This window comes from Aulonocara sp. 'chitande type north' Nkhata Bay, linkage group LG3 (assembly GCF_057382095.1).
Source record: "Aulonocara sp. 'chitande type north' Nkhata Bay isolate Kocher_YH1m ecotype deep benthic linkage group LG3, A_spYH_male_GT1.1, whole genome shotgun sequence".
In the NCBI taxonomy this organism is placed as follows: Eukaryota; Metazoa; Chordata; class Actinopteri; order Cichliformes; family Cichlidae; genus Aulonocara; species Aulonocara sp. 'chitande type north' Nkhata Bay.
Genome location: NC_141346.1, coordinates 34,044,172 through 34,063,509, shown reverse-complemented (window position 1 = coordinate 34,063,509; position 19,338 = coordinate 34,044,172). Strand labels below are relative to the sequence as shown.

Here is a 19,338-nt window from a genome sequence, read left to right as displayed (position 1 = left end):
GTTCAAGCGATCATTCAGAAATGGAAGGAGTATGGCACAACTGTAAACCTACCAAGACAAGGCCGTCCACCTAAACTCACAGGCCGAACAAGGAGAGCGCTGATCAGAAATGCAGCCAAGAGGCCCATGGTGACTCTGGACGAGCTGCAGAGATCTACAGCTCAGGTGGGGGAATCTGTCCATAGGACAACTACTAGTCGTGCACTGCATAAAGTTGGCCTTTATGGAAGAGTGGCAAGAAGAAAGCCATTGTTAACAGAAAACCATGAGAAGTCCCGTTTGCAGTTTGCCACAGGCCATGTGGGGGACACAGCAAACATGTGGAAGAAGGTGCTCTGGTCAGATGAGACCAAAATGGAACTTTTTGGCCAAAATGCAAAACGCTATGTGTGGCGGAAAACTAACACTCTGAACACACCATCCCCACTGTCAAATATGGTGGTGGCAGCATCATGCTCTGGGGGTGCTTCTCTTCAGCAGGGACAGGAAGCTGGTCAGGGTTGATGGGAAGATGGATGGAGCCAAATACAGGGCAATCTTGGAAGAAAACCTCTTGGAGTCTGCAAAAGACTTGAGACTGGGCGGAGGTTCACCTTCCAGCAGCACAACGACCCTAAACATAAAGCCAGGGCAACAATGGAATGGTTTAAAACAAAACATATCCATGTGTTAGAACGGCCCAGTCAAAGTCCAGATCTAAATCCAATCGAGAACCTGTGGCAAGATCTAAAACTGCAGTTCACAAACGCTGTCCATCTAATCTGACTGAGCTGGAGCTGTTTTGCAAAGAAGAATGGGCAAGGATTTCAGTCTCTAGATGTGCAAAGCTGGTAGAGACATACCCTAAAAGACTTGCAGCAAAAGGTGGTTCTACAAAGTATTGACTCAGGGGGTTGAATAATTACGCACACCCCACTTTTCAGTTATTTATTTGTAAAAAATGTTTGGAATCATGTATGATTTTCGTTCCACTTCTCACGTGTACACCACTTTGTATTGGTCTTTAACGAGGAATTCCAATAAAATTGATTCATGTTTGTGGCTGTAATGTGACAAAATGTGGAAAAGTTCAAGGGGGGCGAATACTTTTGCAAGCCACGTCCCTACCCTCACCTATGGTCACGAGCTGTGGGTAGTGACGGTGGAAATGAGCTTCCTCCGAAGGGTGGCTGGCCTCTCCCTTAGAGATAGGGTGAGAAGCTTGTCCATCCGAAAGGGGCTCAGAGTAGAGCAGCTGTTCTTCGCATTGGAAGGAGCCAGCTGAGGTGGTTCGGGCAACTGACAAATATACCCCCTGGGCGCCTCCTGGGTGAGGTGTTCCGGGCAAGTCCCACCAGGAGGAAGCCCCTGGTCAGACCCAGGAAATGCTGGAGAAATTATATCTCTTGGCTTGCCTACGAATGCCTGGGTGTTCCCCGGACAAGCTGGAGGAGGTGGCTGGGGAGAGGGAGGTCTGGGCCTCTCTGTTTAGGCCACTGCCCCCGCGACCCGGCCCTGGATAAAGAGCACGAAGATGGATGGACGGTTTCTTCATATATTTCTTGAAGGTGAGCTTTGATCTTGGGGACGAACAATGAAGGTTAAGATCAAATGCTTAGCCCTCCTAGGCCTTACATCTCCCAAGGCCTGGATTATTGTTGTGAGGCTTGAAGATGATCAAGTAAGCTGTGGGTAATATACAGCTGTTTTTAGCAATCTACCGTCACACAAAATTTCAAAAATGATATCTCAAAAACCAGACTGCTAAGAAACAGACGGACAGACAAACAAACGCAATTGATTACATACTCCCTCGCTTTAGCTGGAGAACAATACATCCTGATGGACACAGGACAGAAATTGACAGAGGACAATAGAAACACCATTTAAAAAATATTTTAATTAAGAACAAGAATAAAATATATAAATATTAACAATACAAATAAGATTACGGCTATTTACTCACACGGAAGTAGCCCACATTAACAATGACATTTGGATGAAGAATGAATTTTCCATGTTTTGGTTTGCTCTTAATTTCTTCATCCAGACATACCTTAAAGATATAATTATAGACTCATAACCAAAGTTATGCGAAACAAAAGACCTAATTAAAATAAGTTAAAATATATAATTGTGCAGATTTTTGCAAAGTTGGGTTTTTACTTTCTCAGCATGACACACTCTTACACCAGTTACTGTATATCCAAAAATCTATTCTCAGTGCCAACTATGTACCTCTGAGAAATCTTTCAACCTATTTTCTAAGTAAACCGGTGGCTGTAAAATTAAAGGAAAAACAACAGAAAAATACACAAAATATGTAATTTTATATTACCCAAAGCAGACTAACTGTTTATAAAATGGCTCTGTTATGATACCATATGGGATTCACAATCGTTTTCCCAGAGTTAAAACTACCCGGAGAAAGATAGTTAATAGGTGTCATTACGCAATGACTATATTAGTCTTATAAAAATACAAAAAAATAAAAATAAGACTCTGTTGCTGAGCTAGTGTCTCTAAGGCTGGTTTTATGGTCACAAATGTGTCCATCTGCGTACAGCTTTTGGTCAAACAGGGGGGTTTTCCCCCACCCAAGACGCTCTCCCATACAGTCCTTTGAGATCTAGGCTGCAGGTTGCTGTAAGTGGATGATATTTGCAACTGCAGAATGCTGACTGGTTGACAAGTGGGCTGGAATAGAGAAGGGAGCAATAGAAGAGTTCACCAGGAATCGGAGAACCTCGAAAAATGACTAAAAAAATAAAGCACGAATAGCACAGACAGTGGCTGCAGTAATATTTTCATAGTTTTTAACACTCGGTTTCACTTCAGCTCTCTGTATGTAAAAAATTCGCTCACAGACAAACAAAAGTAGCCTGCACAATGGCGGTAACATACCTTGTACACTGCCTCCATCTGACAACAGCGCTCACTGCAGGTGGACGGGCAGTCCCTGCTACTTCTGCTCAACCATAAAACCAACTTAAACCTAGGAAGCTGTACTAAAGCTAAATGTCAATATTAGCATGCTAACCAATATGTTTATATATATTTACATTAATTTGGTGTGTCAGAACCAAAATGTTAATTTGGTGTTTTTGCATGCTAAAACGCTAACTATGTATGTTAACATTCTAGCTAATATATTCATGCTAATGTGTTAGTTTGGTAATTAGCAAGCTAACTAAGGCGTTAACCATATGTTTGTGTGTCAATTAGGTGATTTAGCATCCTAACTTATGTCTTGACCAAATTTTTGGATGTCAATTTAATGCGTCAGAATGCTAACTAATGTATTAACCATATATTCACATTAGTTTGGTGTGTTAGCATGCCAGTATTTGGCATTAAAGCTACACTGGAATGTCTTCAGTTTTACTGGTGCTTTGACAGAAATCAGACTAACATAAAATACACAATAAACACTGACAGCAATGCATAAATGTAGAAGAATAATACATCTGTATAGTTCTGAAAGAAAAATCAAAACAACAAACACAAATAATAAACTGACAATCACTGAGGGATTTTTCTGGTTCAGTTGACAGAGCAGGTCTAGTTTTAGCTTTATCTATCTATCTATCTATCTATCTATCTATCTATCTATCTATCTATCTATCTATCTATCTATCTATCTATCTATCTATCTATCTATCTATCTATCTATCTATCTATCTATCTATCTATCTTTGTAGTTGCTGTTGTGCTATATCCATACAGACTGTATATGGGAGATGGATGTAACCTCCGAATTTGAAATGTGAAGCCAAAACCAGTGTTGCCAACTCCTCAGTAAGGAAAATCGCTGTCCTAAAAGTTGCTAAATAATGTCATTACCTAATTTGCACAATTGGTCATGCTTATGTAATTGTAACCTATGTTGTAGGAGAGAGAAATATCGTGGAAGAGACATAAAGTGAGTAAAAAACACAATAAATTAATTTAGAATATATTTAGAACTACAAATTAAATTTCTTTTAGCAATTATTGTTTTTTTATGTCACAATTCTAACCCACCTCCTGTGTCTGGGCTGGGTACTGGCAAAAGTGACCTGAAATAGGCACTCTGGCAGAATTACTTTGTGTGTGTGTAGCTTTAAACTTTGTGATTTGCAAAAAGTTGGAGTAAAAGAAGAACTGACTGTGTTACAGTCAGTCACTCATGCGCCATTCATTTGCAGTTTTGGAGGCGTAGGGGGTCAACATCTCCTGCTCTGACAGCAGCTGGGTTGCGACTGCTGCGTGACAACAATCCGTCACCTGTGAGCGCTTTGGCACAGGCGAGGTGCCCATGGCGACATCCGCTGCTTGTTGAGAGAAAGAGTGATACGTGCTTTCACGTCAAAAAGTGGTTCTAAGTCTTCCTAATAACACCACCAAAAGTCGCCAGATTTGTCGCTAGTCGCTTTTTAGAAAGAAAGATGCCGAGGAGGCCTGAAAACTCACTATATATAGTGACAAAGTCGCTAAGTTGGCAACACTGGCCAAAACTGAGTGTACAATATTCTAATTTTCTCAGCTAAATCCACTTCACCTTCATTGGTTCTGATTACAAAACAAACAAACCACAAACCAATGGATGATGTCACAGTTGCTAAAATCCATCTTTTACATAGAGTCTATAGTCACACGAGAAAATGAATAACAACTCTGTGAGAAAACTCTATGGTGAAACACTAAAACTGAGAGATTTCTAGTTTGTTGATTGCTGCTCCAAAATCAGATCAGACAGCACGTTGATGTCCGTCTCTGCCGAGTGGCACTGCAGCACCAGCGTCACCATGTTGTCCTGATTAGGGAAAACCTGACAGAGCTGCTCTCTCAGGCTGGCTGTTTCTTCAGGACTCCTCTCGGTCCGGACCCCCTGGCCATGACCTGTAGCACCATACTGCTTCTGCTTCTGTCCCATGTCCCATCCCTTTCCTTGTCCCCTTCCTCTACCCCTGCCGGCTGCTCCCAAAGCGTCCAGTGCGCCCCCTAGTGTTCGGTCACGGAAGTTGATGACCTCTGTTTGGGAGCGTGGCTGTTTGGAGGAACTGAAAGATGAGGCCGAGCCAGCAAAAGAGTGATTTCCTGGATTTGGACTCCTGAAAGATGTTGAGAAGGAAAATGAAGCATCATGTGAAATTATTCTCAAAGGATTGGATAAGATCGGATATCTTGGGTCTGTTACCTATGCTCTGAACGCAGGAAGTCATCCAGGTGAGGCCCTCCTCTTCCAAGAGGGTCATCAGGGACCATGAAGTGATCCCCGACAAAAGTGTACTGAAGAAGACTGGACGAGCAGCAACAGATCACAGAGGAAAAATGTATTTAGTGAAAAACATTGTGTAGGGTTGTGTTGACAGTATTTTCTGTCAACCCAACTTTTTGGATCTTTTAGATAAAAATGGACAAAAACGTCCGGAGACTGATTTTTTATTACATTTGGTAAATGTGAGTGAAACCATTTCAGTGCAAATCAAAATTTCAGTCCCCCTGACTGCGCAGCACTGCCCTACCTCTTTTTAATGATGTCCCTCCATACGGGGGACTCGTCCAAGAGGTCCCTCAGGTTGTCGTTGGTCACGATCACTCCGCCTGTCTTCTGTGCGTGCTGCAGTATCATTCTGCATAAACACAAAGACATGGGTATCAATTTTTGGCTTATCTGAACTGTATCCAGATAGACTGGAGTGTGTACAGCAACAAAACCACATGAAATGTGATGGGTTGTGTAAACAAAACAATATCTCAGTGTCTTGTACCTGTCATCATACGAGCTGATCCTCTTGCCTTGGACCTCTCTGGATGGTGTGTAGGAGAGCAGGCCCAGCTGCTGCAGCTCTGTCAGATAGTGCTTCTCTGAGAGACAGACACAAACAACTCTTTGTTTACGAAGCAGTCTGCTATGAGGGGAAACACCCACACGCATGCTGAAAGCTCACATGAAGTCTGCATTCACCAAGCATGACTTGTTTTCTCGTTTGAAGTCTTTTGCAGAATCCAGAGTTAGCAGGAGCAAGGAGCAAACACGCACAACAATGGGGTCACAGCCTGACCCCAATGAGATGCTAGCTACACACTCATAGAGCGGAAGTTATAGCCATGAAGTAGAATTTTTGGAATTAAACCTTTTAGTGAAATATTTTCTAAAGCTGCAGTTTCAATCACTCATTTAAATTGAGCTTCATCAACAGTAAAGCTTTGTTTTTATTAACTGAGTTTAACACATTTGCTTAGCAAGCAAAAGTTGCTGGTTCGATTGTGATCGGAGACACGGTGTCTTATGCAACACATTTGTTACCTCTGACAGACTAAACTAAGTTTCTTACTTCAACAAAAAAATTATCAAGAAATGAATCATAAATCAAGATTTTTCTTAGCTGGGGCCCTAAAGTCTACACACGTCACTCTTCCAGTGCTTTATATTTATCTGACTTTAACCTGTCAGCTCCTTTGTGGCAACTATGTGAGAACAGAAGGAAGTATTGGCCAGTAAACTCTGGCAGTAAAAGCAGGAAGGTGTCATGTAAGCTGAGAGCTGCATGCTCTCGGCTTACACAGCTCTCCTACCTACACCAGTGCTCTGAAAAATTAAATACACCCTTCATGCTTCCATAGTCTAGCAGGTTTTTCCCAGCACACAAACACTTGGACACAGTGCTTGGCTTTGCCTGTGTTCTTTATTTTCTTGTTGACTTCCACTTTTCAAAATTGTCTTCTCAAATAATGCCCAGTTTTCGCTCAGTTCTTCTGGCTTCTCCAGCTGCCACCCGTGAGGTTCTCTCCCAGCCCGAGGATGCTACTGTGTTAAATGGGACACCGAAAACGCATACTAGTCTCTCCTGGCACTGCCCCCTGAAACCTCTGCTCTACAGCTGAGCCAGATTAGCCAGGCATTCACTTATGATGACAAAAATGTAATGACTTGAATAATAATAATTTATCCACAGAAACTGTAAAAAAAAAAAACCACACAAAAAAAAACAACAACCAATGGCTACATCTCAGACTCTACAGGGCTCAGTTAGCAAGTTCGTGACAGCACAGTTAGAAAAAGACTAAATAAGTATGGTTTGTTTTCTAAGGGCGGCCAGAAGAAAGACTCATCTCTCTAAAAAGAACATGACAGCACAGCTTAGATTTAAAAGGCTACATCTGAAAAAACAACAAGATTTCTGGTGTAGATGCTAATATAATACCATAATGCACAGCATGGGGTTGGCTGTAGCCCAGGAGGTAGAGCAGCTCATCTGCTAATATCCTTGGGCATGTTGCCCAAGCTTCTATCTATGGATGCTAACATCCATAGATAGATGCATCCATCAGGGAATGAATGCATGTGAATGTTAGATAGAAAGCACTTGCAGCAAATCTACAACAAAATAGCTGAAAAAGAAAAAAATCAAGGTGCTGTGAAAAAACTCCAGACTTTAACCCGACTGAAATGTTGTGAATAGACCTTAACAGAGCTGCGCACCAACTCATGCCTGAAAACCTCAACGAACTGAAGCAATTTTGTAACGTGGGCCAAAATTCCTCCACAATGATATGAGAGACTGATAAAGTCAACAATTCATTGGGTGTACCTAATTATTCACACAGTCATGTGAAAGACTTTCTTTTTCACATGTCTGTAAGTCAAAACTTAAACCAAGTATATTCCAGTAATAAAAAAACTGCTCACATTTCCTGCTGTGTGCTACGTGTGAGAGAAGAGAACATCATTATGTGATAACGTTATGACACTCTCCTGACACTGACAAGAGTTCAATTTCAGCAATACATTAAGTTTTAAAGCGTTACCTTTGACCCTGGGGTCGCTCTTTTGCCTCCACTGTGGAATTAGGGCGCTGATTTGACGATGGCCTCGGTCCCAGAAGTGCTGTACAGCCAGAGCGATTCCCCGACAGGAGAAGAAATGACCCAGTCCGTGACTGTGGAAAAATGAAGATTGCCATTAAAGTGTTACAAATAATGCTTCATATGATCACAGTTCACTGGACTTTCTTTCTCTTTTATCACTATGTGCGTCTCCAACAAACATTAACATTGAAGTTGAAGTGCAGTGAAGAATAATATGCTGACTTCCAGTTCTTGGAACCTCTGACTTTTGACGATTGTGCTGTCCAATCAAAAGCAACAGATAAAAATACATCTAAGAGGAACTAGGCTACATGTCACTATGCTAATCATGAAACAGTTCCTAATCCCCTGCAGTATCGGACCTTGTGACCTTATCACCCCTTTGTTTGACATCTGTATCTCTGATGATATGTTGCACTTATATTTTCCACCAGAATAACCCTTCAAGTTGGAATTTCCACTCGAAAAGTCAGAGAAGGCCCACCAAACCAGACTTCCCAATCCAGGATAGCAAAACAGTAGTGAAACTGCAAAACTAGCACTCGCTATTACCACTATTGTGTATTTGTGGTTCACCAAATAAGCCATACGAAGAGCATCAGGCTTTACCCATCCAGTTCGAAGAAACCAAAATGTGTTGCTACGTCCCTCTGCAGCCCTAATCTCTTCAGTGTGTTCAGCTGATGGTAATTGGCCACACCTAGTCAGGTGTTGATAAAAGCATATCTGAGGCAGGCTTTCAAAAAGCCTCACCAGCCGTGCCTTGGTGGTACCAGCCATGTTAGCCAACCTGCTATGCATTTTAGGATTAAAACCTCTTCTCACCTACAATCTGGTATTCGTCTCCTCTCTTTTTTGTTGCGGCTTTTGAGCCGGGTCGTAACTGTGTAACACGGTCAAATCGGGACCAATGCAACTCCCAGCTCTGAGGTAAAAATGACTGCAGCATATGCATTTGTTGATGGTGCCTACTCTTACCCATCAAACCCTTTAAAAAACTGTTTAGCACCTACATGCATAGATCTCTGTTCCTTTCCTTCGCTTTGTGTTTCTGTGTAAACGTCATGCTTCGCCAATAGTTCTGGGTCAGTTTATCTTCCTGCTCCCACTCGCTGGGTAGGTAAGCCCATCGCAGACTACAATTATTAATGAACACACTGCCATCACAACTTTATAAATCTTTAAACAGAGTCTACACATCAGCCACAGGTGTTCCTTTACCATCTATTACATGAGAAAATACAATCACCATTCCTGGAAAGTTTACAGAGGCCCACTGCAGCATGGGTATCTTATTAATGCACAATTCCATTGTTATAACATGTTTAAATGTGTAAACATGCACTCAACTAATCATGCACATTCATAAACTGTGGCATAATGTACTACTAAGATGGAATAATAACTATATCTTTCATTTTAAGCTTTTACTTTTAGAGCAAAAGGACACAAAGAGTAGATCCTCATTTCTAAATATGTTTTCAAATTCTCAAGAAGTCCTTCACATTTGGCCTAACAGGACTATCTATATTTCCTGTTCTCATATTCCCTTCTCATAAACACCCCACCAAAATAAATCTTCTACTCTATTGTATACCTTACCGCATTTTCCCAGTACGACCTTTATTTGCTGTAATTCTTACCTCATAGCCACGTTACTCCCATCAATTATGATCGTCCTCAGTGTTGGGTCTCCGGGCTGGTCTGTCAGCTTGAGTTCAAAGGGGATCTGCAGGCTCTCCAAGAATCGCTGCTCTCCTGTCACCACCACTGAAGGAGTAGACACGAAACCCCGTTTGTCCATCGCTCTGGTGGGAGACGAGTCCTTCGTGCCAGGGAATAAAGGCTGAGGAGCTTGAAGGGCTTGCTTAAAGGAGTGCTTTGAGCCATTGTTCTGAGCATGATGATTCTGTTTTGTGGGAGATGGATTAGGCAAGTAGTTGGTGTTGCCTTGTTGCTTATGAGATTGGAAATTGGTGAGCTGAGGATCCATGGATGAGGCATAAGTAGGCATTGGTGGCCCTTTGACCCCAGGTAGGATGATGTGGTGAGGAGTTTGTGACTTTGAAGGCTGGTGTTGCTTTTGCTGTGAGGTGTACAAGGTCACCGGTGACTGCTGGGGTTTATTATTCCAAATATCTCGTCCCTCAATAGGGACACTACTATCAATCCTTGACACCCTTATCTTTTCTCGACCATCGAATTCTCTCTCTTCTGGAGGTGTATAAGGCTGAAGTTCTGGTATTATTTGAAGTTTTGACCCGCCAGTGTCCAAGACCACATCATCCATCTCTCTCGGTCCTTCTCTGAAGGCTCCTGCCTCTTTGACTCCCTCTTTCTGCAGCTGCAGGAGCAGCTGGTGAGTCGATCCATCAGGCAACAAGTTGTACAGTTTGGTTACGTTCTGTTCGGGGTACCCACAGCTGGCTGCCGCTTTCTTCAACACCCCCAGCACAAAGTCTTCCTCTTGCTCTTTATTCATTACGTCTGCACTGACTTTTCCCTGATTGTGTCTTGCATCCCCTGTTGCGTCTTCCCCCTCTCGTCCTTCTTCTGTTTCTCCATCGCTACGTATGGCTCCACCGCCTCCTGCTATTTCTCCCCCATCTTCTCTGTGTTCTGTCTCACAGGGTCGGTTTTTCTCTGTCTGATTCAGGTCGACAGCGTCTTCCCTCTTTGGGTTTGGGAGAACCCGATTCCTCTGCTCTTGGTCACTGCGGTCCTGCTCCTGTTGAACTAAGTCCAGAATCTGCGATGCCTCTTTAGGTCCTGTTCTGGCAAGCACTCGTTTCACAACCTCCTCTGTGTATCCCATGGCGGTAAAGAATTTCAAAAGAAGCCAAAACTCCTTGTTTCCCATCGACAGCTGCAACTCCTGCTCTTTTTCCTTCCCGGATGCTGTTGCTTGGCCCAAGTGCTCTTCTCCTACCTCCTGTGGTGAATGCGCGGGTCTTTCTTCAGCACCCTCTGCCCTCCCTCGGGTGCCTGCAGACATGTAAAAACCCTGGAAGGAGTCTTTATTTGCAAAGTCATTTCCTGTGCCTGCAGCCATCCCTTCAGCCCATCGCTCAGTAGTGGTAGAAGGATCAGGGACTGTTTGCTTTAGGGCACTGGGTATTTTAGACCTATCCTCTGAATCCCCATGTGGCCTTGCCTCTGTATTTACATCAGTCAGTGATGAACTAGGGCTTGATCCAAGTCCCGTTTCTTTCACCAAGTCCAACAGGATTTCCTTTACTGATCCTGGCAGCACAAGAAGATCCAGGATGTGCCTGTCTTCCCACTTCTCCACCAGAGTTTTAAAGGCCCGTCGTGAATCCAGGGACTCACCTGAGCCTCCGTCCCCCATGCGCTTGGACTGTGTGCCCTCATACCTCTCTACCAGGTCTGTAATAAGAGAGTAGGCTCGCACCACCGGCTCCACCAGGCCAGATATGAGCAGGAATCCTGGAGAGACGACCTGATTTGGTAGGAGAAAGACAGAAAGGCATTAATCTGAGTTCTACCAATGACTGAAAAATAATAATATAACAGATCATTTAAACCAAAAAAGACCAAAACAAAAGAATAAAAGAATTCTACTTAAACAGATCAATGTTTAATTTATTTATTTTGCCTTTGCTGTTTCCTTTAATGGATTGTGGACCAACTGTTAATTTTCAGGTCTTGTATCCACTGACCATTATATCATACAATGAATGAAAATTCAATAAAAACTTAATAGAAAGACAAATCATTGTCTGACAGTATCCAATGAGTATTTCAGTATTTGCATTTCAACATAAACCATCACTACTTGAAAGACTGGATGATTCACCTGCATGCAACCAAAACTATAAGCAGACTCCAAACAGAGTAAATACCATTCTCGCCTACAAATTCTTCATATTCAAATACAGAATCTATTTAAGAAAGACTGAGAAAATAAAAAAAGGAAGCAGGATGGTGACGGCTGTAATGGTAAAGTTAAGTCATGGAATTATGAACCCATGGGAGAGGCCAATGGTAGGTGTCAGGGTGGCAATGTTTTCATTACAGTCTATGGCTTCTCCAGGTGTGGAAATCTGCCAGTACAGTTACATACACTTACAGGGCACTTTGTTAGGTACACTTGTTCAACTGTTCATTAAAGCAGATGTCTAATCAGCCAGTCACATGGCAACAACCCGTTCAAGTTCAAACCAAGCATCAACCAAGCAAGTGATTTTGAATGTGCATGGTGCCAGTGGTTTGAAAAGCCAGATGTCAGAGGAGAATGGCCAGACGACCTCAAGCTCATAGTAAAGCAAAAGTGTACCATATGGACAAAACTACTGGGCCACATCTCCTCCGGTCCTGCATGGACATGGACTTAGCTCAGGTAGTCACCCATAAAACTCACTCCTTAAGCCTTAATTTAAACATTTACACACATTAAAATGGGGACCTCAAAATATTCTTACTGGAGTTTCCTCTTCCTCTTAAGTAAGATTATTAAAATACGTTCCAAGAAATTTACGGGCAACAAATCATACTGAAAAAGAAAGTTGTCAGAATGCAGAGTTGCATTTTTACGTTCTATAAGTCGTCTTAAGAATAGACCAGAAGTTCCCAAAAACTGTTTCACGGTCTTGGTTTTGAAGGCAGTTTTTAACTTGTGGAAGGCGTGTGACACATTTCCATCTGATGGCGTAAAACTGATATTGACTAATAATGTGATTTCTTATTGGAATAACAGGACTGTAATCTCTTGATATCACACTATTAGTCACTTTGTTGCATCATCAGTGAATAATGGCACACTAAGCTTGTTAATGTATTACACCCTCTAAACCTTTTTACTTTCATTTAACGTGTTTTTTTCATTTTAAGTCTCTGAGACCCAGAAATGAACTTCTGTACACTCCCAATGGGTTCTAGATATCATGACTAGAGACAATCCATAACAAATTGAAACTGGTGAACACAATTCTTGTTTTTAAGTTATTAAAGATTATATATGCTGTGCTTATCCCACCCTGGGAAAAGAACACTTCAAAGAAATCATTAAATGCCCCAAATGACCATGACATTAATACCCATAATTATATGCACATCAGTTGTGTCACATTGGTTGCTATCCGTTAAAAATTGGGCAATGACAAACTGAAAGGCTTTAAAACAGATCAGGTATTGTTTATAAGGAGGATTTCTTTGCTTATTTGGGGCAAAAGTGGAAATAAATACAAAAAAAGAAAAAAAACTGTTGTTATTCTAATATCAATATCAGCTCAGATTTCTACAATTTGTGCATCTTTAATAAAAATCTATTCAGTAATAATGAAGTTATTAAAAGGTTAGAGAACCAATGTAGTAGACAAACAAAGGTGTAACAAATGCCTCTCTATAGTAACTATTACTGTGAAACCGGCCTGTTGTTGAGCTCTTACCACTATATGTGCTGAGGTGCTTTTGATCAGGCTGTCCATGAACAGGCCTTTGGCTCCGCAGAAGACACAGTGAAGCACCCCAGGATACTTAATCTCCTTCTGTTCCTCCTGGTTCACAACTCCTTTCACAAATAACTGAAAAAAATAAACAAAAAAACAAAATAGTGTTGTTAAACTTTAGTAATTATGAAAAAGAAGCTCCATGGGAAGAGCCAGAGTTGAATGCTCTGTCCATGCATCGTGCTGGGAATATTTAAGGTTTTGATTATTTTCTACACTTAGAGAGAAAGGTGGAAGTTCAGAGACACCAAAGGACTGACTGCACGAGAACGGTCAGTCCACTTACTAGCCGGATGTGTCTAGGTATTGTGTACTACCTAGTGGATAACGTGGATAAATTTGTGTTTATCTGGGAAACACTTTACATTTCGTAAAGCATATCTAGCTACGCGAAGGCGTTTAGCTCAAACATGCAGTCAGATTGAGGTCAGATGACGTTCTCACCATAAACACGCTTCGTAGTCTGTTTGGGACCGAGCCAAGACCACCTCCTCTAAATGGTCTCGGTGCAGTTGTTTTGCTGTGATCACCGTGTTCACATCTGCACAAACGAATCGCACCGAGGGGGAAAACAAACCAGAGTTCGATTTAATCCTCTCACAACAAAACCACAAGCAGCGCTCCAGTGTCGTTTTGGCTGATGATGAACCTCTAGATTTTTGTAACCTCGTACCATTTGCTGTTGCTGCAAAAGCTGTGGCGAGCATAAATGGCTCTGGCTGTGTGATGATGTCACCGTTGGCGCACAAAGAGACCGATGCGGTGGGTACGAATGACTGAACCCTGACCCCACTGAAGTCCATCCACAGGAGATCCACCTTCCCCTATTTGTGCTAAAGTTTCAAAGTCTGCAACGTCCACGCTCTAATCTAGCTGCGGACGTTAAAGAAAGCAGGAAAGGTAATAAGCAGTTTATTATAGTTTATGTTTATAAAATCATCTCGCTGACAGCAGCTGCAGCAGATCCACTGACTGACTCTATCTCCACCTCCGTTGGTCATTTTTACACCTACTATTCTCGTTTGAACATCCACAGCTGCGGTCTGCACATGAAGGAGAATGTTTTTAGACACAGCTAACACAGGACAGTAAAACAATATAAAAATAAATAAAACACAATACACTGACATATCACTCAGTCAAGCTGATATTTGCGTCTCCCAAAATGGCCTTTAGCAAAGAGGAAGTCCACCTACGTATGGTTTGCATGTCTTCTCAAACTGCCTATATGCCCGACAATGGTGTGATTACAGCTACTACTGTAACACTACAGCGACTGACTTTGCAGTGCATCAGTCTGCTAGTCTTTGTATGAGTGAACGAATCTTTCTGACTGCATGTGTCAACAGGCGCTTGCATATGTGGACTGAAACCTAACGGGTGAAACAACACTTAAAAAACTTTGGTGAGTCATTACCTGGGAATGGTCCCTTAACACTCAGTAGACTGTAGACACAAAAAACCCAAATAAATTTACAGCTGGATTAATGACAAAAGTGGGTTAGCCCTGCACGAGGATGCAGAGATATGGTGCACAATGGAGAAAGCGGGGCGGTCGACGATACTGAAAAAATAGTAAAATCTGAATGATTGCACAGGAAACTTGTTTACTTGAGTGTTAAGGAAAATATTCTAAAACACTTCTTCAGTAAAGACTCAGAGAAGACAAACACACAGAGTTCTTGCTAGCAAGGGCAGCTCCCTACTGAGAGACTCCGGTGAGGAACTGCCCTGGTCTTTATTTTATACTCCATTGAACGTATGTGTGTGTGTGTGTGTGTTACTGCTGATCAAAGGGTCAAACATCCTGGGTCAGGAAGAGGGTAGCCTCCCCCTCACCCTAGATGGTTCACCCTAGATAACACAGTGAGGAAGTCCTGCAGTTCATCTAAACAAAAGAGCACTTAACTAAAACAAACGTAGCTACGTTAATCCTACCATAACACAATAAGAGAAAGTACGATCTTTCTCGTGCTCCCAGGATGTGGGTGTGCATCCTAGTGTGGAATACACACCAAGCTTTTGCAGCCTGTTAAAGATCACACACAATTAATTATATGCCTCTAAGTATACATGGTTGAATATTTCCTAATACAAATAACTACATGCAGTATTCTACCATATGCAAACTTATATCACTAAAAGATTATACTGACTACTAAATACAATTTTCCATTAACATTGAGTGATTAGGTTAAAAAAAAGCCAAAAACTGGCTTAGGCAGCCCCGGAGATAAAGGCTGTGATTCGGATAAAGAAGAAAAGATTTCCTGTGAAAGTTGATGCAAGAAAGATTAAATACTAAAAGAGAAAGAAAAGGCCTCCTGATCTGACAGATCGTGATGAGAAGCTCAAAGTAACGAACGGGCAAATAATCCTTAAAAGGGATATTGCCGAGAAATGAGAGTAGGGGTGATGAAAGCGCTTCAGTTTCACAGCTCTTAAGTAATTTCCAGCTACCGAACGCAAATATTTGACTACTCAGACGCACACTTTATCTCGTACCTCCCTCCTGCTTGATTAGCAGCAGCGAGGTGTGCTTTTTGAACATTTTGATGTCTCTCTGGCTCTCTTTGCAGTACTTCTAAGTAAGTCACAGCACATACATTAATTCAGTTCAGTTTTATTAATATGGAGCCAAATCACAACAACAGTGGCCTCAAGACTTTATATTGTAATGTAAAGATGATACAATAATAGAAAGAAACACGTAACTAAGGTCACCTGATCCAGCTCTAAATAGAAGGTGTATAATTCATCACAGTGAGTTTGTTGTGGTTATAAAGCAAATATGGGTCATTGTCTCGCCCCTCCCACCGCCACGCCCCTCCCACTCTGGTAACAGAGTGCCATTTGAGCTATCAGCTGATGATTACTACTTAACTGCTAAAGCTCCCCATAAATGGTATTCTGGCTTGTTTTCTTTCACTGCTGTGGCAACTTTTTAAACTAAAGCGTAAAATCAATGCAGTAACACTGGATAAGGAAAAATTAGCACCACTAATGTGAACTCGAGTCCAGTTTCAGTTACCAGTTAGAATTACTGATAAGTGAAACTGGACTTGGCCAGAGGTTACTGCAGAGAGCAACCTCTGGCAAAGTCAACTTCCATCGTGTTTATGAGCCACACTGCCTAATAACTTATCTCTGTTCTGGACTGATAGGGCATTATAAACAAGAGCAGGGCCTCACCTTGGCGGCTTTCACACTGGCGCTCGGCCCTCGCAGTTTCAGCCATATTTGGCCGTTGCTGCCGTGAGGCAAATCGTCCGCCCCGATGCTGAACGCCACACTGAATATCCGCTCCACCGTGCTGTGCAGGGAGGTCAGAGACCCCCGCAGCATCCCGGCGCACGCAAACTCATCCTCCAACTCCGCCTCTCCTCCGCCTGCGTCGCTTCTCTCGTCATCCATCCTTTCTTCTTAAATTGGTGACAGACGGTCGAACATACTGCGAAAAACACATTTCAGTATCCGTCGGGTTAAAAAAGGTTAAAGGAAGAAAACATATAAACTAAGACTGCTGCCAGTCAATATCTTAGTTATTAGAGTGTCTGGTGTTTTGGATAACTACAGCTGGCTTTTTTCTAACATGGGTAAAAAGATGTTTACAGTTTTAGAAAGGTGAACTCACATAGTCCAAAAAAAGCATGAGAGATAACCAGGTCTCACAGTAGATTTTAACTATCTTTAAGCAGCTCCTGCTGAAAACCAGTTACGAATTTTCCCGTCTGAGGGAAGCTTGTCATTTCCTCTATTTCATTCTGCTGGGAATCTTTCCTGACATCAGCGAAAGACAGGAGTTTCAAGTCAGTGCAGCTTTTGGACACCTCAGTCACATGCTGACCTTTTCTCTCTTCCGACCGTAAATGATGTAAAGAAATATCTAAAAATAGTTCAATAGTCCAAAATCTAAACATAATCAGTTTACCATCAAAATAGTTACTGGTTAGTAAATGTTGTCAGCCTATTCCAAGCCTGAAACTGCACATGGAACCTGAGGGTCTTGGCTCACCCAGTTCAGAGTATAGCTTGTGGTTTCAACTGTTAGGCTTCTGAGGTCTAGATCAGCTGGATAACTCTTCTTCTTCCTACTTCAGATGCTCTCTTTAGAGGTTGCCTCCCTCTTTCTGCCTGTTCTCCATCACTATTATCCAAAACGTCCTCTGCGGTCTTCCTCTTTTCCTCCTCTGCTCGTGTCCAAACCATCTCAGCCTTGCCTCCAAACCTGTCAAGCTGAGCTGCCCATGTTTATACTCATTCCTCATTTATCCATAAAAAGAGGACCTATGAAAACCTAACCCTACCTCAACCTGATGCAGGTCACTAGCAACCCGGTCTATCTTCAACCTAAACATAGAGCCCTGCGTCGGGCCTGCATAGAACCTACAAAATAACTGACACAAGCAGGTACCAGCATGTATACCTGTGCGGTTGCAATCACTTAATTTCTAGGGTTTGCCGTTATGACTTGCTTATTGGGTGTAGATTTCAAGCAGACTCAAAAACACAATTCATAAACATGATGCAATAATTCTGAATAAAATGCAAGTGAAATATATAAAATCAACAGTTCATTTATTTTACATGATAAGAAATCAAGGAAAATATCCTCACTATTCAAGTACATGTCATTTGGCCAGATTACAATAAATGTAACAACTACAGTGTACTCAAAATGACATTTACGTGTATATTTTCTGCTCAAGCCTTCTGTTTGCCAGATGTAGCCAATGAGAAGAAAGCTATCCTAAACTGAGGGAAGCTCCAATGGCCTGTTATCAATAAACACGGGTATAACTGATGCAAACACGCTCTAGAAGAGTCTAACAACTAAAATATGAAGCTGGAAACAATGGGAGCCCTGTGATACCGAGGCAGTGTTTGAATGCAGCAGGTCTTGGCTGGAGGGGAACCGTTTCCCCTTTTTTTGTGGAAATACTCATATAGTAACTCACAGTCATCTGCAACAAGTCAAACGGCTGGGGGAACACCCGCTGTAATGCAGGCTTACCCACATTTCAAAGCAGGGGGCACAGAATGACAGCATTACAAATACGTCTCCGCCACCTTTGTACCTGAAATCATCGGAGTTCATGTAAACAAGACTCATATAGTATTACCAGCTCCATACAAAACATCCGCTTTAACGGCCCATCCGCCACTCCAGCTCCCACCCAGCCAAAGATCTAATTTATAGAAATAAACTGTAATCTAGCAGCAGCAGCCTGTAAACAATGGCCCGATGATTCGGCTCTATTAGGACCTGCCTGAGTGTTTGGGAAACGCTTTTCTATTAGATCTGAATTCCAGGAAACGATCTCGCTTCTCTTAGCGGAACACACAAAAAATGTTTTCTAAACATATAAAAGCATCAAATAATAACGATAACAGTAACGCGTCGGTGTCGTTTTCTTACGTGAGCTCGATCCGCGCCGTTAAAGTTTCGTTTCCAGGAGAAACAGCGGCGGCAGCTCCCCTTCAGTCTTCCGCAACCGTAAAACAAAAACAACTACGCAAGCGGTCCAAAGTTTACCACATGCTCCTCGACGCTCACTGCTCGGAAGCACAGCTCACAGTCACGTCCCTGCAGCGGCGGCGGCAGCAGGGGACGGGCGGATGAGGAAGCCAGTGAGCGCCGGGCAGGGACATCATACATCATACATCATACCAACCGGTGAAAACCCCCGAGCACAAAACCGAAACTAAACCAGCGAGCGAGGCCCGGGTGGTTACCTCTTACTGGGTCACCTGTAGTAATACCCTGATGATAATAACCCTGCCGAGGCCGTGCGCGGCTGCAAGGGAGAATTACCGGACACAGAAAGAATTGACGGTATGCTCCTTTATTGATTCAAATAAAGGAGGGCTCATAGGTTTTGTCTTTTGTTTACGTGAAGCTGGACAAAAATATACGACTGTGTGATTAAACCACGCATCGGAACATGTGTTTTAAAATACATTTAGGTGTTGACTTTTGTCAGAGTCACAATGGAGATAGAGGGGATTTCCACTGACGTCAGAACGGGTTTTTCTG

The 19,338-nt window shown here is 42.4% G+C and overlaps 1 protein-coding gene across 1 annotated transcript; it reads right to left on the bottom strand.

Moving 5' to 3' along the window:
* Positions 1-1,860: 1,860 nt before the first annotated feature.
* On the bottom strand, positions 1,861-19,033 carry khnyn (KH and NYN domain containing). Its single transcript, XM_086277411.1, has 9 exons — positions 18,721-19,033; positions 16,494-16,752; positions 13,242-13,376; positions 9,477-11,293; positions 7,774-7,904; positions 5,733-5,829; positions 5,487-5,594; positions 5,159-5,260; positions 1,861-5,072 (listed from the first exon to the last, which is right to left on the bottom strand). The coding sequence occupies exons 2-9, from the start codon at positions 16,713-16,715 to the stop codon at positions 4,679-4,681; spliced, it is 3,006 nt and encodes a 1,001-aa protein (XP_086133537.1). The 5' UTR covers positions 16,716-16,752; positions 18,721-19,033; the 3' UTR covers positions 1,861-4,678.
* Between the last annotated feature and the right edge of the window lie 305 nt (positions 19,034-19,338).

What these genes read in the sequence shown, in the direction of transcription:
- khnyn (XM_086277411.1), bottom strand. Translation starts at nt 16,715, where the DNA reads ATGGATGACGAGAGAAGCGACGCAGGCGGAGGAGAGGCGGAGTTGGAG. An exon ending in GGGAGTAACGTGGCTATGAG is followed by an intron (nt 7,905 to 9,476) that starts GTAAGAATTACA and finishes ATTTTTCCACAG; the next exon opens with TCACGGACTGGGTCATTTCT. An exon ending in ATCAGCTCGTATGATGACAG is followed by an intron (nt 5,595 to 5,732) that starts GTACAAGACACT and finishes GTGTTTATGCAG; the next exon opens with AATGATACTGCAGCACGCAC.